At 41.5% G+C, this 20,496-nt stretch overlaps 1 protein-coding gene across 1 annotated transcript in view; it reads right to left on the reverse strand.

Moving 5' to 3' along the window:
- Positions 1 to 1,435, reverse strand: part of RFXAP (regulatory factor X associated protein) — a 5,247-nt gene extending 3,812 nt beyond the window's left edge. Inside the window, exon 1 of the mRNA XM_026033919.1 lies at positions 785 to 1,435. Within this exon, the coding sequence (XP_025889704.1) occupies positions 785 to 1,435 (651 nt within the window). The remainder of the gene's footprint in view (positions 1 to 784) is intronic.
- Between the last annotated feature and the right edge of the window lie 19,061 nt (positions 1,436 to 20,496).

Below are 20,496 nucleotides of genomic sequence, written 5' to 3' on the forward strand. Positions count from 1 at the left end.
GCAAACTTGCTGAGGGAGCACTCCAGCCCTTCATCCAGGTCGTTAATGAATAAGTTGAACAGGACCGGACCGAGAACTGACCCCTGGGGGACACCACTAAGTACAGGCCTCCAGCTGGACTCCRCACCATTGACAACCACTCTCTGCACCCTGCCATCGAGCCAAAAAACATGAAAAAATGTTTCATGTTTCATTCATGTTCATTGAAAAACATGAAAACATGTTTCATAAAACATGAAACTTCAATTAACAGAATCACAGAATGGCTTAGGTTGGAAGGGAMCTCTAGAGATCATCCAGTCCAATCCCCTGCTCCAGCAGGCACACCTAGAGCACAGGGTGGCAGCCAGGCAGGTTTGGAAGAYCTCCAGAGAAGGAGACTCCACAGCCTCCCTGGGCAGCCTGTTCCAGGGCTCTGGCACCCTCACAGGAAAGAMGTTCCTCCTCACATGCAGATGGAACTGCCTGTGTTTCAACTTGTACTCATTGCCCCTTGTCCTGTCACTGGCCACCACCAAGAAGAGTTAGGTCCCRTCCTCTTTACATTCTCCTCTTCTCTATCATTCTTTTTAGGAAACAAAAAACAGGGGGAAAAGGTGTTTTTTGACAGTTAGTTCACAGTTATATCAGTTCCCAGGTCACAGGCACAGGTTTTCATGCCTGGTGCAAGAGCTGAGTTTAAACTGATACACGGCTTCTGATCACCCCTGCTTTACACTTGCCCACTGAAGCACAAGTTAGGAGGAGGGAGAGGAGGAGGAGGAGAAGGAAGGCCGGGCCTCACCTCGGCCCGCGGCGCCGCCGCCGCTCCCGCCGCCGCCCCGGCCGCGCTGCCGMCGCCGCCGAGCGCCTGGTCGCTCTTCTTGCGCTTGTACTTGTCCTTGTACATCTTGTTGCGGTGTCGCTTGCACATCCAGGGCTTGCGCTGCTTCGCCACCTGCGTCGTGGTCTCGCTGCAGCCCTGGTACGTGCAGCTCTTGCAGCCGCCGCCGCCGCCCGCCGCCGCCTCGCCGCCCGCCGCCTCCTCCTCCTCCAGCTCCTCGGGCGAGGCGGTGCTCTCGCCGCCCGCCGCCGCCTCGCCCTCCTCGCCCTCCGCCTCGGGGCCCAGCTCGTAGAAGAACATGAGGCCGCCGCTAGCGGCCAGCGGCGGGTCGGCCCTCGGCGGCGGCGGCAGCACCGCCCCGGCCGCCGCCGCCTCCTCCTCCTCGCCGCCGCACGGCTGCATCACGGGCAGCGACACCTGCGGCGGAGACGGCGGCGAGGAGGAGGAGGAAGAAAGCGGCACAGCCGAGCTGACCCGCAGGGCGCCGCCGCTCGCGCACCCACCAACGGCCGCCGGTCCTGCCGCCTCGCAGTGCGCACGCGCCAACGCTCCTGCCGCCTCGCGGTGCGCATGCGCCAACGGCCGCCGGTCCTGCCACCCGGCGGTGCGCATGCGCCGCGGCCGCCACTGCTCCGGCCCCCTCTAGGTGCGCATGCGCCACTGCCGCAGCCAGGACTCCTGCCGCCTCGTAGTGCGCACGCGCGACCGCCGCCTCACTTGCCTCCTCGAGGTGCGCATGCGCAGCCGCCGCCGCTCCCGCCGCCTCGCGGTGCGCGCGCGCCGGCGCCGCGGGGCTCCCTGCGCATGCGGACAGGGCGGTGGGGGGGGGGGCGCGTCACGTGGTTGCGGTGCGGCGGGAAGGAAGGCGGGAAGAGCGCCGCGCGCCCCCTCATGGCGGAGCCGCGTCGTGCTCGCGCGCCGTGTTGGCGAGCTCGGCTGTGTGCGCAGGAGCCCGGCCTAACGGGAAAGGCTGTATGGTGCCTCTGAGGAAATATGGGCACGCATGGCAAATGTCCCACCTACTCCTCACTGGCGCCTGCTTTTCCCATGTCACAGGCACTGAGTTTTCCTAACTCCTGCAGGGGTCCCAGTGAGCCCAGAGCGACATCCATCTCCATCATCACCCACTATGCTCCCTCCGTTTCTCTTACTGCTTCCATCTCCTTGACTTTCTGCCTTTTTTCCTTGCAAATACTTGCCACAAAAACAGTGCTGGCCYCGTTGGGGTCTCCAGCAGTTGCCACAGTTGCCCTTTCCCATCGCTGTTAGGGTAAAGGAGTATTCCTGTTCACATCTGTGACCCTTTGGTTTCACCCTCAGCCACCTCCCCTACTTGTCAAAATAGCTGGTGACATCCTGCGTTTCCAAGTGACTGATGGCAGGAATTCTGCTCACTTATGGCCGCCTGCCAAYTGTTCTGTGTTTCACATAGCAGAGCTTCTGTCTTTATCTTGTATCTTAATATCACACAACGAGCGGAGAACTTCAGTGAGAAGTGGGACTATGAAATTCTTATGTCCTGTGTTGTGATGGCCCAACAAAGAATATAATCTAAATGCAAATTATCCTGTAACCCTATTGCTCCGTTATAAAAGGAAAAGGTCAAGTGGAGGAGATCACTGGGGATTTTAAAACATGGCTTTGAAAGGTACTTGAAAGGTACAAGGGAATGGAGAGTGAACTAATCATTTTTAAAGCACTCTTTAGAAACAGCTCATCTGAAAAAGGAATCAAAATGTGAATATGGATAAGAKATAAATTGGATAGTAGGGCTCAGAGGGTGGTGATAAATGGGATCGACTCCAGTTGGAGGCCTGTGGCCAGTGGTGTCCCCCAGGGATCAGTACTGGGCCCGGTGCTGTTCRACYTGTTCATCAATGTCCTGGACGAGGGCACAGAGGGCACCCTGAGCAAGTTTGCAGATGACACCAAGCTGGGTGGAGTGGCCGACACTCCGGAGGGCTGTGCTGCCATCCAGAGGGACCTGGACAGGCTGGAGAGTTGGGCAGAGAGGAACCTCTGGAGGTTCAACAAGGACAAGTGCAGGGTCCTGCGCCTGGGGGTGAATAACCCCAGGCACCAGGACAGATTAGAGGTTGACCTGCTGGAGAGCAGCTCTGCAGAGAGGGASCTGGGAGTCCTCGTTGACACCAAGTTAACCATGAGTACCTGAGGGGAGAGTGTAGGGAGGAAGGGGTGAAGCTCTTCTCTGTGGTGGCCAGTGACAGGACAAGGGGTAATGGGTGGAAGCTGCAACACAGGCAGTTCCATCTCCATGTGAGGAAGAACTTCTGTCCTGTGAGGGTGACAGAGCCCTGGAACARGCTGCCCAGGGAGGCTGTGGAGTCTCCTTCTCTGGAGATCTCCCAAACCCGCCTGGCTGCCACCCTGTGCCCCGTGCTCTGGGTGTCCCTGCTGGAGCAAGGGTGTTGTACTAGATGATCTCTATRGGTCCCTTCCAACCTCAACCATTCTGTGATTGTGTGATATCTGTCATTTATTGTGCCTGTACAGCTTAGCTATGCGCTGGGCTTATTCCTTCCACCGGCATTTGGGCGCTCAAGTCACACTGCCCAAGTGATGAAGTCAGAGATTCAAATCTCAGTGAGTTCAAAACAGATCTTTCTCTTTAAGAGTAAGCAAGGAATGGCCTATGTCCTCACTTATATTAATTCCCAGGCAATAATGAGTGCTGAACTCTTTCCATTAATAGATAGAGATGAGAATGACTTTAAGCTACTGATTTCAGTTTGTTAAGATTTGTTTTTCAATTAAGTTACAAAAGTTTCATGTATACTTTATCAAATACCATAAACATSCCATTTCATATTATTAAAGTATTGTAATTCCCAAGTACTCCAAATGCCTTCTAAATACTAAGAAGTCAGAAGTGTCTCATCCTTAAGGAATAACAGTTTTTTTTWWAAAAAGCAAAGAGATAGAAAGACTAAACAGTCAACTTTATTTTGCATTATATATAGATATATGTATATGTATGACAGGTAAACTAGCCACCAGAAATGGGTTCCTTTCCCCAGGCCTTTCTCATATCTCATTGTTACCTTTGACCCATGAGAGCAGGTACATTAAATAAGTCTACTATTCTGCTACTAAAAAGTAAATTTCCTCTTGCACTTATCTACAATTGCATTTAAATAAAACAGCTTAAAAATAACATCCACAATATAATAAAAAATAAGATAAATGTGGGTAAGATGGGGGTTAGAGAATATTCCTTGAATGATCTCAACTGGTGTCCGGTCTCCGGTTGTGAGCCGGTGTCCTTGAACTCGTCCCGAGGTGTCTGTSTGAGTCATGATCTGCTCCTCTGTCATACGGAACAGTTTCCACCTTGGCAGAGGTCGGTGTCTGCTAATTCTGGTGATTACTGTTCCATGGATTGATTTCTTCTCTATCTAAATCATTCAATTCGTGCGTTCTTCAAAATAACGTGTCAGAAGATCTCTCTCSTGCCAAGAAAGTGTGAATAACAGAGAAGAGTATTGCTTAGGGTAGTAAAAGTGGCTTAGTTGCTTTTGTTTAATGAAGCAGTAAACCTAAATAATGGGATACATTTACAAAATAAAAAGGAAGAAAATACGATGAGCTCAATTTTAACTATGAAGCATTCTCTTCCTGTAGAATTAGAGCCTCGATGATTAAAAAAGTTAAAACTAGATGGAAGCAAAGCTCAAGATAAGGGAAGCGGTTGTGTTTTAGCAGGAAAATATGTCAGATTAGCTGCACTGTCCACTGCTAATGTCTGTGACTGCCAAATGACAGCAACACATATGGTATCTGAATTTCAGTATCTTCTTCTCCCTTTCTCATGATGACAGGGCAGGATTCTTGCCTTTGCAGCTCTGGTACTAATACTCCTTTGTGCATCTAAGAGAGAGTCTCACCTGGGTCGCTCCTGCCTTCGAATTACTCGCACAGGTTTTATTCCACGTAGTCACTCAGAACACTCCTGTTGATATTTTTATCTGGGCATTTTTATCTGGGTTAAAAAAATTATGTTTTCTATTTTTGGCTTAATAGCACATTTTTCACATAGAGGCTTTTTAAGTAGCCATTTTCTTCTGAAAGATTTTTTTTTCACACGTGTGAGTCCCTGTCATGAAAGAGGATGGCTCTAAGCAATTTGCAGGAAGTACTTTTCTCCAGCTATTTTTGCACACTCCTTCATCACGTCGTTGAAACTCTGAAACAGCGACTTTACAAGTTCTTTTATACGGAGGGTTTTTTTCTGATTTGTTTTTCAATTGGAAATTGAGGATTTGTGTTGRTTTGTTCTTTTTAAGCAAACATTCTTAAATAAGCGAGGGAATTGTTATCACTTTGCCTTTATTGTGCTGCAGCAAAGGAGAGGGGAGAAGGGAATGTCCCTGATTTCTGGAGAAGGGAGGGACGGAGTCTTAAAGTGCTTGGAGAGAGGAAAGACAAAAGCCTTTGGTTTATGAAATTACATGATACGAATTGTCAGTGAATAAGAATTTTGATTTCTTCATTTACATGCCCTGAAACCCCACACTTCTCCTTTATATAAAACTTGGGGAAAATAGTCAAATTCCTAGATTTTAACTCTTGTCATATTAACTTGCCTCATTCTGCTCAAGGACCTGGTGTCCTTGAAATTCTTGCAAATAAATACACACAGGTTTTTTTTATATAGGGACTTCAGTGTGATCAGATTGAGAGTACCAGAGATGGAAAATAATTCACTTTGCAGGGGAGAAATAAGGGCTTGATGTATGTGTAGGACTGAAGCCTGGCTTCACCCTTAAAACATGACTCATCTGTTACTATTTCTTTCCCCCTCTCTTTTCAGACTGATGTTAGAAACCTTGTATTTTTAGCAATATTTAGAGTATCATTTTCTAACGCAAATACACTTTCTTTGCACTGAGGACAAACAGCTGTTTCATCTTGACAACCAGGGATATGTCTAATTTGGACCTGCCCACAAACATCCAGGATGAACACAGCCTGCTGGAAAGTGCTTTGTGCCCCACCTGTTTTYAAAGCCTTTCTACTAAAGCCAGATGTTTAAATAATTTAGTTGTGGAGGAAGCAGGTCCCAGACTTTCATTTAGACCAGACTGGCTTCAAATACAAGAATCTAACAGAGACCAGTCCTTAATGAACCTTCAGAGTTCATAGTCACARGTTTACATCTCTGATTCTAACTACCTTCGTATTTCTTCTCTTTCAGAGATCTAGGATCAGCAGATTGGTTGGTTACTACATGGTCCTGGGATTGCTGGTTCACATGGAATGTTTCCATCTCAAGCACTGACCATCACACAACCTCATCYCAAACATTTGTCCTGATTCACAATCTTTATGCATTATTGGTGTTGCAGCTATATCCATCTGCTGCAAGATTCTCTGGGAAATTATCACAGACTTTGTTGCACTTCGTCAAGAACCATTTCTTAGGAAAAGGAGCCTGAGTTATTTATCCATAACAATTGAATGTCTGAAAACTATAAATCTGCCACTCTTGCTTTTCTGCAGCATTGGCTCCCCAGTGAGAGGTGCTTCTACCCTGAGCTGAGGGAGGTCAGTAACTTCAGGTCCGTGCTTGGAGGATAAAGCTAGCTCACAGTCTGCAGTGTAAGAAGAGCACAGATGCAGATTTTGGACTTCACTGGTGGTGATGAAAAATGCAAATGCTGAGCTTTGGATAGTAAACACAAGCTGGAAGTTAAGATCATTGTGCTCCTCTGAAACTGGCTGTGTTACAGAAGATTTTTCGATGAAAAGGAAAAGAAGCAATCTGCTGTCTTCTTCATTTTCAACAGGCGCTATTGTTCTGATAGTTATTAAACCAATATTAATAAAGAAAGCCTATGTCTAAATGTGCCTTTTTACTCTCTGGATTGAAGGACTGTTAACTGCCAAATTCAGCTCTGATTTAAAATCTGAGCAGCCACACTGAAATTAATAAGAACAAACCCACCTGCCAATTTCCACACATTTATGCAAATTCCTCTCAGTGCAGAATTTGGACCTGCAAGCCATTTATTTATTGACAGTGTCTTCAATGAATCAAGCCTTAACATCAGCACTTGTTTATTAAGGCACTGTCTGGAATATCCATCTTGCTTTTAGAAAAAGAGAAAAAGGAACATTAACAGAAAATCTGTCACTGCAATGGGCAGCAATCATATTCCCGAAGGTTAATAATTTATTTTAATGTGTTTGCTCCTCCTTGTCTGCCCATGACCTGGATGTCTTGTTTGAAGAGTAAGAGTGTGAGATGCGAGCAATGACATGACCAATTGCAGCTGAGTTTGGCCTATTTCCCCTGGAATCAGAAGTGAGCTTGGGGATAATATCCTTAGTTTCTTGTTAGCTTGCTGACAGGCAAGACAGCCAGCAGTAATTASTGTATTAATGTAATGCACAAGAGATGCTCTTTAACCTGTGTCTAACCTTATTGGTCTTATCTGCCTTTTCTGCTGCCATATGATAAACTTAACGGCCTTTCAAATATGTCCCATATAGGCAAATCAACAATATTTTGGATCTTTTAACTGTTTGTAATGATAACAAATGCATCATCTCTCTATGCTAAAAGTGCAGAATAACAGGGAGTGAAGTCTCACGGAAGCTGATGCTAAGASATTGTTAAACTTTATAAAAATTCTTTAACAGAAGAGATTCTGTACTGAACATGGAAGAAATGGTTTGTGCCACAATATGATAAAGAGGAATTAATTACTGAGTGGGAAATTAGTGATTAGTTGTGGACCGGTAACCATGACTAATTGCAACTAGTGTGGAAAAGATTCCTCTAAACAGTAATTATAAAATACATGCAACATATAAACATGCACAGCATGCTCAGCATGTTTATATACATAAAAATATTTTTAAAGAACATTTTATTAGCTGTCTAGAAAAGACACAGTATCAAGCTATCAAAAGGGACAACTTTGGCATACAACCAATCTTGGCAAAGTAATGAGGCCCTGGCAAGTCTAAGAAAAATATATATATATATTATATATATGTAATGAAAAATGTTTAAGGAGATATAGCTAGCAATAAATGTAAAACCATGAAGTGTAGAATAATTGCTGGAAAATGTTAGCATCACATGGAAAAAAAAATAAGAAGCTGAAAAACATTAGAAATAGATGAAATTCTGCATTAGCCCATTACTAGATGGAAGTRCATTAGTCTGTTACTAAATGGAAATGATAAAGTTAAGAATGTTGAAGAAAATAGAAGTTTAGTAAGTATTTTTAGTAATTCATTAATGTGTGGAAAATGGATGATGCTTTTATTCCATTGTAAGAGGAAATGCAAAGTACTTTCCAGCTCAGTAGCAACTCAGGAAGATGTTAAACCTCTGCTAGAGAAAAGAATTAAATTAACAATCAAAGGTTGGTACCATTAGTACTCAGAGGCTTTAGACACTAGCTGGGTAGAGCTCACATTTGTTGAAATCAAGTTTCAATAAATCTTAAAACACCAACTGCTATTCCAAGGTATGAGAAGACTATTAACACTATAWCAACATCCCAAAGAGCAAGAGCAACAGTGCAAAAAGTACATGCTATTTTGGTATAAATTAGTGAATACTGCACATGATTCAGAGCTGTTATAGAGCAGCATATGAAACGTAGAATAAATAGCAATAAATTCTTTCTAACAGAAAATAGGCTTATTAAAGTGAATCTGATTTTTTTTTAAGTGTACTTTTGAGATACTGTATGTTTGCTTGATAAACATATGCAATATCCTTAGGCTGTGGTAAAATTTGAAAATACTGCAGTGCATTCTGGTGAAAATCAGCATCGTATATGGACAGTAAGGGGGTAATACAGAAAACAGACTAGAAATCGATTTTTCAGCATTTGTCAATGATTAACTATACACATGGAWTCATAACAATATGAATAATTGCAGTGAGTTTTACACAATTGTACTAATTAGGATAGTTTTCAGTCACCACCTGGAAGTAAGTRTAAACTTGCAGCTGATGAAATTTGCAGAAAACAGCAAGATTCAAGGTATAGGAAAATACAGTGAGGTCTTGGCTGTGTCCCTGGCACATCTAAGTAGTTTAGTCTCTACAACAGCCAAATACAAAGCTAAGACATTAAACTCAGTAATAGTGAGCTTCACCATCACAGGTGAACTTCTACTGTAAAAACATGGTTCTGAAAACAATCTAAAGGCCACAGTGTGCAAGAACCTCAATAAAACTCCCTCGTGATGCTCTGGGGAAAAGGTTTCATCCATTACTTACCACTAAGGAAATAGTATATGAGTTTACATCCCTATGGTATACTGATGAAGCTGGATTCTCAAATACCGCTAGCACTTCTAACTTCTTTGTTTTAAAACAAATATAGAAAAATCAGAATAAGAGTCTAAAAATGCCACACAATTGATGTAGAGGCTGGAGGAACGTGCAGGCATAGGAAGAAACTTGAGACATGGCATCATTTTAAGTAYCTTTGTGAAGAGAAAATAATAGTAAGGGATTCAAATTAAATGTAGAAAGTCATAGCAAGAAGCAGACTCTGGAAACTGAAGCCAGTGGATTCAAATGGGACATTAGGAACAAATTTTTAACAGTGAAGCTGATTAACCACTGGATTAAGGTAATAAAGCAGTGGTAGATTTTCCGTCTTTCTGWTTTTTGGCTAGCTCATTTGCTAGACGATGTGTTTTAGTTAAACACAAGCTACCAGAATAGAAGAGGAACCGGGTGAAATGTAATGGTCTGTGAAATACTAGAGATCCGAACCACATTCAATTCTGTAAAACACATTTAATCACCTATGAGGTACCATTAATCTTACTCCTAGTGGTACCAAGGATATTAATATCAAGGACTGTACAGTTCAGTCCTACTAACTGCGTTTGTTTACAAAACTGTTGTTTAAATATAATCTAGTGGGATCATGTCCTGCAGATACTTCTTTCCCATTGGCAATCTCCATTACTAGCTTTTGAAGAAATCCATTACCCTCTGGGCCAGAGCAAAGCAAATGGACAGAAAATTCTTGAGCTAATTATTAAAACTRATTATTTTTTATCTGTCTGATTAGGATTCTGTGCAGAAGAAATGACTGTGCTCAGAAATAAAATACTGAAAGTTTTCAGTATGATGAAAGCTTTTTCTGAAGCGCTGGCTATGAAYATTTGATTTATTTGTGGAGAAGACACCTGTACTTTACAAAAGAGACAATAAGCTTCAATTCCCTGACTTTCTGCAACCAAGAATACCCTCTTCTTTGCTTTCATTTCTCATTTTGCTGCCCACCCAACTCTTTTCCACATGTAGTCATTCATTTTGCTCTACTTCCTGCCTACAGTCCTTATTTTTCTATCAAGCAGCTCTTGATCAAAGCAAAGCATTTTAATGGCTGATTCAGCTTTAACTGTAGTTAAAACCATCATATCTTTGGATAGTAATTAAGATGCAGGCAATGTTTCTTTTTCTATAAAACATACATTTCCATAAAAAAACTGGCAATATTTCAGTTTGTGTAGCTTGTCTTTTTTTTGGCTTGGTATTGCAGGAATTATTCTCATCTCAAGTCCCTCTGACCTATAAGGCACTAAGTCTACTGCACTGTCACTGCACAATCACTGAACAACTATTATTATTTTAACATTTCCAAGATATGACATGACACCTAGAGCTTTATTTCTGGGGTTCTCTAATTAGTCCATGGATCTCTGAGACAAGATGTGCAATTACTAGAAGCAATAGCATTTAGTAATTATTATTGTATGATTCTATCAGAGGAATTTTCAGACTTTTTTTCTTTTTTTTTTCTTTTTTTTTTTTTAGCACCTAGCTATTTTTTTTTTTTTTTAGCACCTAGCTATTGAAGGAGAGAAGGAGAGAAAGCGAAAAAATGGCATTGAATTCCCTAGGTTATGATATAGAGCCTAGCTATCTCATAAAGTAAATTTTATTTTGGCTGATGTGCATAGCTAGTGATTAAGGCAAAATGCAGTGCGAAATGTTATGGACTTTCCCCTATAGCAACAGGAATGCTGTTAATAAAACTACTACTGTAAAATGGTTTTGAGATTAAATAGTTTGGCCTGATACTCCTTTGGTGCTTCCATATTGTTTCTCCATGTTCCTACAAGAACACATTTTGTCTTGGTTCCTTCTTGTGTGTTGCTCTCTGTCCTTATTTCAAGGTTCTAGCTAAGGGAGACTATAAAGGAAACTGCACAAACATCAGGTCATCTCTAAGGGCTGTTTGTTGCACAGACCACTCGAGACAGCTGTGAAGTTTTAGGTCAATCCTGTTAATGCCTTCTTAGCTTAGACGAGCACAAACTGACCCCTTCACCTTTCATGCTGGGAGGCTTGAGGCAGAAAAGTATTCACAGAAATTTCGTCTTTTAGACTCATCTYGTCTGGAGAACACATCTCACCCAGAGAACACTACAGGAAGAGTTGTGGGACAGAATAGGAAAAGATAGAAGGCATAATTTGATCTTATATAGGGAAGGGAATGGAAGGGAAGCTGTAAAATAGAATAATCTAAATAAGTTAGATTTAGCTAAATAAGCTAAAAATAAAGAGGCTAAAGGAAGCTACAGAACTGCCTGAAGGCAGAAAAAAAGAACACAATAAGCCAACCCCTCTCACCCTCTCAAAACACAACAATGAATAAAGGACTCAATAAAACAAAGTAGGAGTGTGAGAATAATGAGGTTCCACTGCTGTCCTGCTCCTGCTGAGTACATAGTAGAATATGTTTCTCTCTGAGACTGTGGAGTCTGGGAATAAGCTATAGCACTGTAGGTAAGGATGGTCATCTACAATCCCTATAAGGCCAGAAACTCCATCAGTGCTGGTAATGTGCTCTGGGAACAGTTTCCTTTCTTTCCCCTCTTCTACTCTTTCGTGCAAAGTCCTTTTACTCAAATAGCAAATGTTAGTCTTGTTCTGAACTGAACACGAATTTTCTTGATTTCCTGAAAATATGGGTGGGTGGGAGTTAGAGTCATCTTCATGCAATACCACAAGGTTCTCCAGTATTTACATGGAAATATTCCCAGGACACAGGTCTCTGAAAACAATGCCCGAAATTGTGAGTGCTGTGGGATGCTGGTGATAGGCAAAAACTTCTGCAACTCAAAGAACATAATTACATGTGAATAAGTGAACATACYATTAAAACTTCTCTTTTTTTCCCCCCCAAAAAATTCTTCTCAAAAAGAGAAGAATTATCTTCTCCTTGACAAGCCCCAGCCCCAAGAGTCTGAAGGGTTTGTTGCAGCATCAATATTTCTGAATAGCTTTACTGAATCAAATTGAAACTGATAGTGATGATGTTATGGGTCACCAGTACGTAGTTCTCAATTAATCTTATCCCCTTTAGCTTTTTTTTTTCCCTATCTTCCTTCTCATTCTCAAAAGCCAAATTTTTCTGAAAAGTCTATTTTCCCATTTTCTTCATGGATACTGTAGAAATGTTCAACATTTCTCCTCAGACCTCTAACACTAGCACCACAGYTCTGTTTTTCCTGTCTCATTCATTTGATGCTAATCTGTCCCTCTTCTTCTCTTTACATAATCATTCTCTTGTTTTCTTGATTAAAATTCTGTCTGTCATGACTCAAAATTCAAACCCTAATTACTTGTCAAAACCATGGAATCTCTCAGATGAGGCCTTCTCGTGATGCCTGTCCTCCAGATGGTGCCATGTGTTTGTATTGACTCCAACCAAATCTGTATGGAAAACCCTGAGCTAACAGAATTATTTTAGTATTCAAAGGCCTTTTGCTGAATCAAAATGGAATCACATTTGGTCTTTGTAATTATAACACATAAGAGTATTTTCTCCCAAATGCAAAACAAGCTGTATTTGCTGGAGGAGCATTCTTCTGGACCAGTAGTTAACAATGACAGGAACTGGTTCTAGCTTCCCTGCCAGGTAATTACAGCTCCTCAGGAGCTGTCCCCAGCTGCAAACCGTAATATCTGAATCTAAATCTCTTTCTGCTCTGTAAATTACAAAATACTGCTCAAATGTTTGCCCCTTTGAAATGTCATAGCCCTTCCTTACAGCAATAAATACTCGCAAGAAAAACATGAGGTTAATAAAAGTATTATCACTGTCCTTTACAAGGCAGGTCCTCAGAGTTCACTGGGAGGCAGTGGTCTTTTATGTTTATTGCCATCTGAGTCACAAGGATGTGTCTGACTTCTTTGCCCCTTTGTTACTTCTGTGCTRTGTTTTTCAAGCTCTGCTCATGGCCAATAGAGAATAGATAATCAGATATTTCATTATTATGTCTCTGAAATACTGTTCATTGTGTTGTTTTTAACTTACCTTTTAGAACACATTAAATTTGTTGTAGTTGCTTCATAACATTGTGTAGTTGCTTCATAACAACATCCAACATCATCAGGAAGAAAACAACTGATGGCAATATATGAGCTCTGGAACAGCCTCGATGAAGGGTCTTATAGCCATAGTCTCTGTAACTAATGGTAAACATTAAAAAAACAAACAACAACAACAAAAAAAAAAACAGAAATCAGCTTTTTCATCTTCTAACCCAGATAATTTACTGGAATATGTTAGGCATGAACATGGATAGCCTAACCTGCTCTAAAATAACTCTCAAGAGGCAGATGTGGACTCTCTGTAGCCAGTCTATGACTTACTGTCATAGTCCATGACTTAATGTCTACTAGAAAATACTTTTAGTGTCATATCTTGAATTTTGCAATACCTTACTTCCTTCTTCATTTCCCATGAGCGAACAGGTGAAATCCAAGTGGTTCAGCTTGGGAGAAAATGTAACKTTTAAAAAATGTTACTGAGTTGACCAGTACTATCCAGAAACAAGGTCCCAAAATATGATCTGTGAGAATGCCAGCTCAATATTCACAGAGGTCAAAAAGCAGAAAATTATGTTAAAAATTATTAGAAAAACAATAGTGAATTAAGTGGAAAATAGTGTGCTTCTAGGAAATGCTCACTGCAGTTCTTAAGGAGACAACAAAGCAGGGAAGGCTACAGAGATTACTGGTAAGGTTGATCAAAGTTAGGGCACCATAAAATAACAAAATGAATAGACAATGAATAGACTGTCAGAGAGATTACTGAGGGTATAAAGGTCTAAAAAAAGGAGTGTCAGAAAAGACAATTAGCAAATGTTATTTTTAGCTCATGCAATACGAGCAAAGGGTCATCAAATGAAACTAGCAGATGATTAGATAAAAAAAAAGAGGTGAATTTTCATACGCTATTCAGTTGAGCTTCTCAGTACTGAAAACTACAGATTCTACAAATTTACCTCAAAAGGGGACTGAAAAAAATTCATAAAAAAACACATCAAGGGAAAAATATATGTATTGTGCTAAATGCAATGATACTGTATATAACTGTGTACAACATACCTTTTAAATATCCATTATGTATAACAGTTATATTATACAATTATATAATGCAGTTGTAGTATACACAGTGACGATCGCTCTGACCCAGGAAGCCCACAGATCAATACTTAGTGGGTGGAAGTGCTTTGTAGAAGAGTTACTGTGGCTTTCCTGTTATTTGTTTTCCAAGCATATTGACTTATGCTTTCTTGGGGATTGTTGTTGTTGTTTTTCCTTCAAAAGAAGGAAAGAGGCATTTCAAAAGAAGGCAGGAAGATTTGTCTTATTTAATTGGACACCAAAAACAACTCTCTGGAATGTTTCACCAAAAGTCACCTGGATATGAGTAGATGGGTCCACCACAAATTCCTGCCAAGTTTGAGGTCTTTGTGCTCCCATGGGCACAGGACTTGCAAAGCTTATCTCTATTCCACTCAATGATACTTTTGTCAGGAGGAGGGAGTAAAAGGAATGACAAGGTGGCAGATGTTGAGATTGTGAAGGGTTTCTCTCTCTGCACCAGGGTTGGATGGGAACAAGAACCAGCCTTAGTACATGATGTGGTCCAGCAGCTTGTAGTTTGGAGTGATTCATTACGGCGGTGTACGTATGTACACAGTCCTCCTCAGTCGTGACGTTCAGTTGTTCTGCACATCAAAGCAGCTGCCTCCAAATGTTCAAGACAAAACACTGCTGATGAGTTCTCATGACTTGGATGTACACTGAAGAGTAATTATACATATAATACAGCTCATAAAAGTTATAGCCCAACAAGTATGAGTTAAAAACTATTGATTTCCTTTTGGCTTCAAGGACCAGATCTTCCTGTACAGGGAACACCAGTCTTTTCAGGGAAAACAGTGGCATCTGACTGTGCCAATGGAATTCATCATGGAAAAAAAAAATGTAAAAGAAAAAGAAACCTGTCCTAGGAATACTACTCATAAATCACCACAACCCTAATAGGATTGATATATCTTTAAAATTTTAAATAGGCAGCTAATTGTGTACAACACTTGGCTCCTCAAGGCTTTGTAATTCTCCCGCAAATGCAGTTAGTACCAGTGTCAGAAGAGATGATGGAGCTCAGAAATTAAGAAGTAAGAAATTAATCCTGACATCAACTCATAGGATTGGTAATGGATTAAAAACATGGACAACAGGGTTTCTGAAGAACCTTAGTGCAGGTCTCAATAGTACTTAAATATTTCTTTTATATTGACATTCCTGGAAATCAGAACGAGCACTACTAGAAGCTTAGGCCAAAATTGGTAAGTGTCCTTTCCAAAGCCAATGAGACTTTTATTCTTAAGGTATTTTTAAAAAGGTCCACAATATCTATTGGTTTGCATCCTACGTAGGCATTACAGTAATAATCAAGAAGTGTTACAAAGAAATATAGCAGTCTACCTTTGGCCAGTGCCAGGGCCAGCCTTAGATGCCAGAGCATCTAAGTTAAGAACCAAGGCAGAGAGTGTGGAGTTAAGACATGGGACACATGATGAGGTGTGAGACAAGTGCAGGAGTCTAGGCTAACCCTAGTGCTAGGATGCAGTGGTAGCTCCTGAAAGCAGAAGGGCTTCCTGGGATGGCTTTACTTTGTTTCCTTCACAGAGCATAGACATGTGCCAAGCCATCTCCAAAGAGCAAATTAGAAAGATAAGGTACTAGAGAGAAGGAATAAACCCACAGGAAAGCAGATGGTTGAACTCCAGTCCTCCTCTACTGTTAGAAATAGGAGCTGTATTAAGTGCTTCTTCCAGCATGAGCACTACATCCTTTTCCAGACCAAGTGCTTCCTTGAGCAACAATCACACCTTTTACAGTCTAGTTATCAGAGTACTCATCTAGGAAGTATGCAAATTGGATTCAGCATCCTCATCAATCTCATGAAAACCATCTACTCATCAAACCTCATCAAACCATCTACTTCTCCTTCCAGAAGAGCCAGGCTATAGATACAATAAGGACAGGGTACTCACAGCACTTCCCTCTACATGAAATCTCTAGGAAGGAAGGAGAGCAAACACACGGTGGGTCAAAAGACACATCCCCAAAGAGATCCTATGTCTCATAGTTGAGTAGTTTATAAAGCAAAAATCCTACTTCCCCTCACACAGGTTACAGAACCTTTGAATAAAACTAGAAGCAACCATGTGAATAGAAACATCCCAACTCCCCTGGGAGCTCCCCTAATGTTGTATGTRCCTCCATATTTCTGCATAAAAGTAATCCTTGCCAGTCATTGCCAAATTCTGGTGTTGTGGCTTTCCCTATCCCTACATAGAAACTAGGTATCTAGGTCCTAGGTATGAGGATCTGGGAGAATGCCTGGATAGCAAGTTATAGGCACTTCCTGGATGGGGTTGCCATAGGAGTTGGGGCTTTGGGGTCACTTCTTGATATACAATATTTCAAGCACACTATGATTTAGATTCAAAGGTAAGTAAGCACATATCCTGAGATCATTTGGTGCTGTCTGGCCCAATTTACTAGTAATGAAGAATTTGAAGAGTCTATGTTGTTCTCTGCGGAGAGAGAATTGTCTCCTAGCATCTTATCCTGCTATATTTGAAAGCTATTTCAACAAAGACAAAAAAAAAAAAAAAAAAAAAAAAAAAAGAAAGTATTTATAAGACTCACTGAGGGAGATGACCAAGATCATTGTAAGGATCAAATGGCAGCAAGGTAACAACAGTTTGGAGTTCAGGAATTAAGAGGATGGTGAGGAGGACACAGCAATAACTAACTTCTTTGTTCTGCAACAAATGCTGACGGTTTGCACTCAACCACGTGCTAGCTTGCCCCTGCCATACCACTCTGTGCCAGCCTACGTCACCCTGTCATGTTCAAAGAATAGAGCCACTGGGACTGCTCCTGTAGCAGAGTTCCTGGCATATTCATTGTTAGTTTGCATGTTAAAATAGTGATGTACATTTGGCCTGCATCAGGCAGGAATGATGATGATGATGATGATGATGATGATGTCAGACGTCTGTGGGAAGTGGGAGCAAAATGTCCTTCAGCTTCAGAAACTTCAGTGTCAGCTGAATGCAACCTTCAACGCTTTGATTCATGCCAAGGGTTCTGCATGTGCAGCATTTTTTTATGCTGCTTGATAATGCATGTCGAAGGCATTTTATTGGAAACCTCTTTCAGCACATGCCAACTATGTGATCGAGTACTTTGAAAAGTTCAGTGCTTTTCAGAGCTCTGGGCTTTCAAGGAACCAAGCCATCAGGAACTGATTTACAACCCAGCTCTTTCCTTACTGCCAAGTTTTGCCCCTRATGAGATGCAGGATCCCTGAGGGCCTGGTCTAATACCACGTTAGTAAGTATAGCATTGAAAAATTGATGTTTTTAAAAATCTATTTAACTGATAACACTACCCAGTCACCTCCCAGGCTTCCTTACCTCTCCCTCCCTCCTTCTGACTTAAAATGGATTTTGTTCCTTCAGGAATACGCAGCAATTCCCAGCGGTGATTGTTACTGACAGCATATAATAGAGCTCAGCTGTGCTGCTCCTGGATTTCTAATCAGCTTAGTAATGACAGAACTCCTGTCAGAGAATTACCCTAAGCCTATTTCATATTCAAATCTCAATAAGCAACCCCTCCACCCAAAATATTTTAATATAATTTATCATTACAAATGGAGAGGAGAAAAAAAAAAAAAAAAAAAAGAGGTGGCCGCTTTTCACCCTTGGGATATGTCTTCTACTAATCCTTGAAGTTATCATAAGGATTTGAACAAGCATGGACATGAACAAGCTTAGCATAAGGCAAGTTTACAGCACGGCACCTAATTCAGTTGCAGAACCTGTGAGAATGTTTTCACTCCATGCTGAATGTGAGCTGGCTTAGCCTGTTTTCACTGAGGCACAAGCCACTTGACACTTAACCRCGATGTGAAGAACAGTCTCTGCAGGGTGACTAATACTTTGCAAAGCCACAGCTTCTGTCACCTATTCGTAACTTATTCGTGCTGCCATATCCTAAGTATCAGAGATGTTATCATCAATGTGGTCTCCTTTTATGTGATTCATAAAAACTGTTAATTGAAGTTGCCAGCTATGTTTGGTTGTAGTTTTGGATTAATATTTATCAGATTTGAGTTCCTTTTCTAAAGTGGTCACAGACTTCCTGGTGACCTTTAGCAAATCACTTTGGCTCAGATCCTCAGAGATAATTAGTCCCACACTTCCACTGAATTCATGATTAATCATCTTTGAGAATCTAGGATTAATCGGTCATTTCCTCAATTGAGGAACAAAGGCAAGAGGCAATAATAGGTCCTTTTACTTTTTTTTTTTTCAATACAGCTTGTAATCTCTTTGGTTATAAAGCTATCATCACTCTTATAACTGCAATGCAGTACAGATTTACCTAGCTTTAAAATAGAAGAGTCCTCTTTCTATTTTTTCCTTTTTCCTTTTCCTAAATGAAATCTTCATGTTACAAGAASATGCTTTGATGTTTTGAGAGATACAAGGTATTTTACTCCTCTGCTGTCATTTTGAAATGAAACCAGGTCATTTTAAATCGGTAAAAAATGGCAGCTACTGATTAATGTGTTCTCATGTTTATCCAGGTGTTTGATCCAAGAGGATTATTTATCACACTTGGTCAGCATTCAGTAAAGCAGCACACTGTCCGTGATACTCACTTCAGATGTTCATGAATAAAATAATGAACTTGCATCTCCTAAACTGGACATGTAGCTTTTCTGGAAAAAAAGAAATCGAACCTTATTTTCATTCTAGGCACAGTGCAGACTCCTCAGACCACTTCACATTTATAAGTCAGTGAGAAGATTCTTTCAAAACCTGAACTGGATGCACCTTATCTGACTGTAATCTCTGCAATGAGCCACCAAACTTCATTTCAACATGACAAATTGGTTGAATTCAAGATAAATTTCTATAGAGGCCAGAGAGACCTTGTCATTAGGGTTCAGTTGTCTGAAAAGGCACTTACCATTTTCAGTGGACCTAATTCTTTTTTGGTTTTCTTATTTTTTTACAGCAAGAAGCACTCTGTGTTCGGGCTGGAGATGTTTGAAGGGTATCTGTGAAAACGCAGCAGATATGGTTGGCATGTTTGTCTTTGCCACTTCAGGCTTCCCTTTCAGTCTGTGAAGAGAATAGGTGTGATCCCTGTAAAGCAGATGATACCCAGAAACATCTGAGCACCGTGGCCTCAAAGTGCCTGTGCTTCACTGTGGCGGGTGAAGCCAGTCCTAGGCACTCTGCAGAGAAACCCAGTGAACAGATTTTCTAGGGGAATATGACTTCTTCATTAAGCAGAATGAAAACATTTTTAAGTTGGCATGAAGATGAGATACCTCTATGGAGGAACACATAATTAAGGCCTCCTTTTTTTTTTTTTTTTTTTTTTTTTGCCATTGTATAGAGCAGTGCCTAAAAGTAGAGCTTACCATGGTTATCAGGGTGACAAATGATGAAGTTAATCACTGTCTCAATGTGAACACAGGTGGTTAGCAAGGTGAGAAGTAGAGGTGTGTATTATGGCACCCTGGGGCACAGCTGTACCACCCTTCATGGGTCTGTGAGTGTCAGTAGTCTCCGTTTAACTTATCTATCCCTTCTTTTCCAGGCAAATACACTACTGGTTACACTGGGCTGTTGTGTGGGCTGCAAGATCTTTCTGGAGGGRTTCTGGTTGCCTCAAAAGCAGCTCAGGTTTGCAAGCTGTCTTAACAGGAGCTGCCCACGTAATGCTGTGAGCCAGCCACGCCACAGGGAAGCATCAGCATCCACTGTGGGTGGAGAGACAAGTCAACCTTGAAGGCATAGGGCCCTGATGTGGCTGCTGCGCAAGGAAGCCAAAATTCTGCCTTTCAGCAGCAAACAGTTGGGTTGTCTCAGCTGTGATACTTAACTTTGCTTTCAGATTGTGGTGCTGAAATCAGTGTGATCCTAGTATCAGAGCTGATTTTCAGGAACTCCAGTAGTTCTCTGGTTGGTACTGTCAACTGGAATTAAATTGAATCACTACATCTTGATCCTTAGATATATGCAAGATACTTTAGTTGACTTCAGAAGTATCCATGTATCAGAGCCTTTCTTTGAGGAGCACTGAACGGTATCAACCTCACTATCTCCTTTTGAGTGAGCTCTACAGACTAAACTACTTGCAGTGGTTTCTAAACATCAGCCAGCTTAGTGCTACAAGACCTGGCAATTAATTTGTTGATGTGTTTGCATAAATCAACAGAAAACCTAGAAGCAGTGCTACAAACTATGAGTTAATTGAATGAGAG

This window comes from Nothoprocta perdicaria, unplaced genomic scaffold, assembly GCF_003342845.1.
Source record: "Nothoprocta perdicaria isolate Ctin4 unplaced genomic scaffold, notPer1 scaffold_137, whole genome shotgun sequence".
In the NCBI taxonomy this organism is placed as follows: domain Eukaryota; kingdom Metazoa; phylum Chordata; class Aves; order Tinamiformes; family Tinamidae; genus Nothoprocta; species Nothoprocta perdicaria.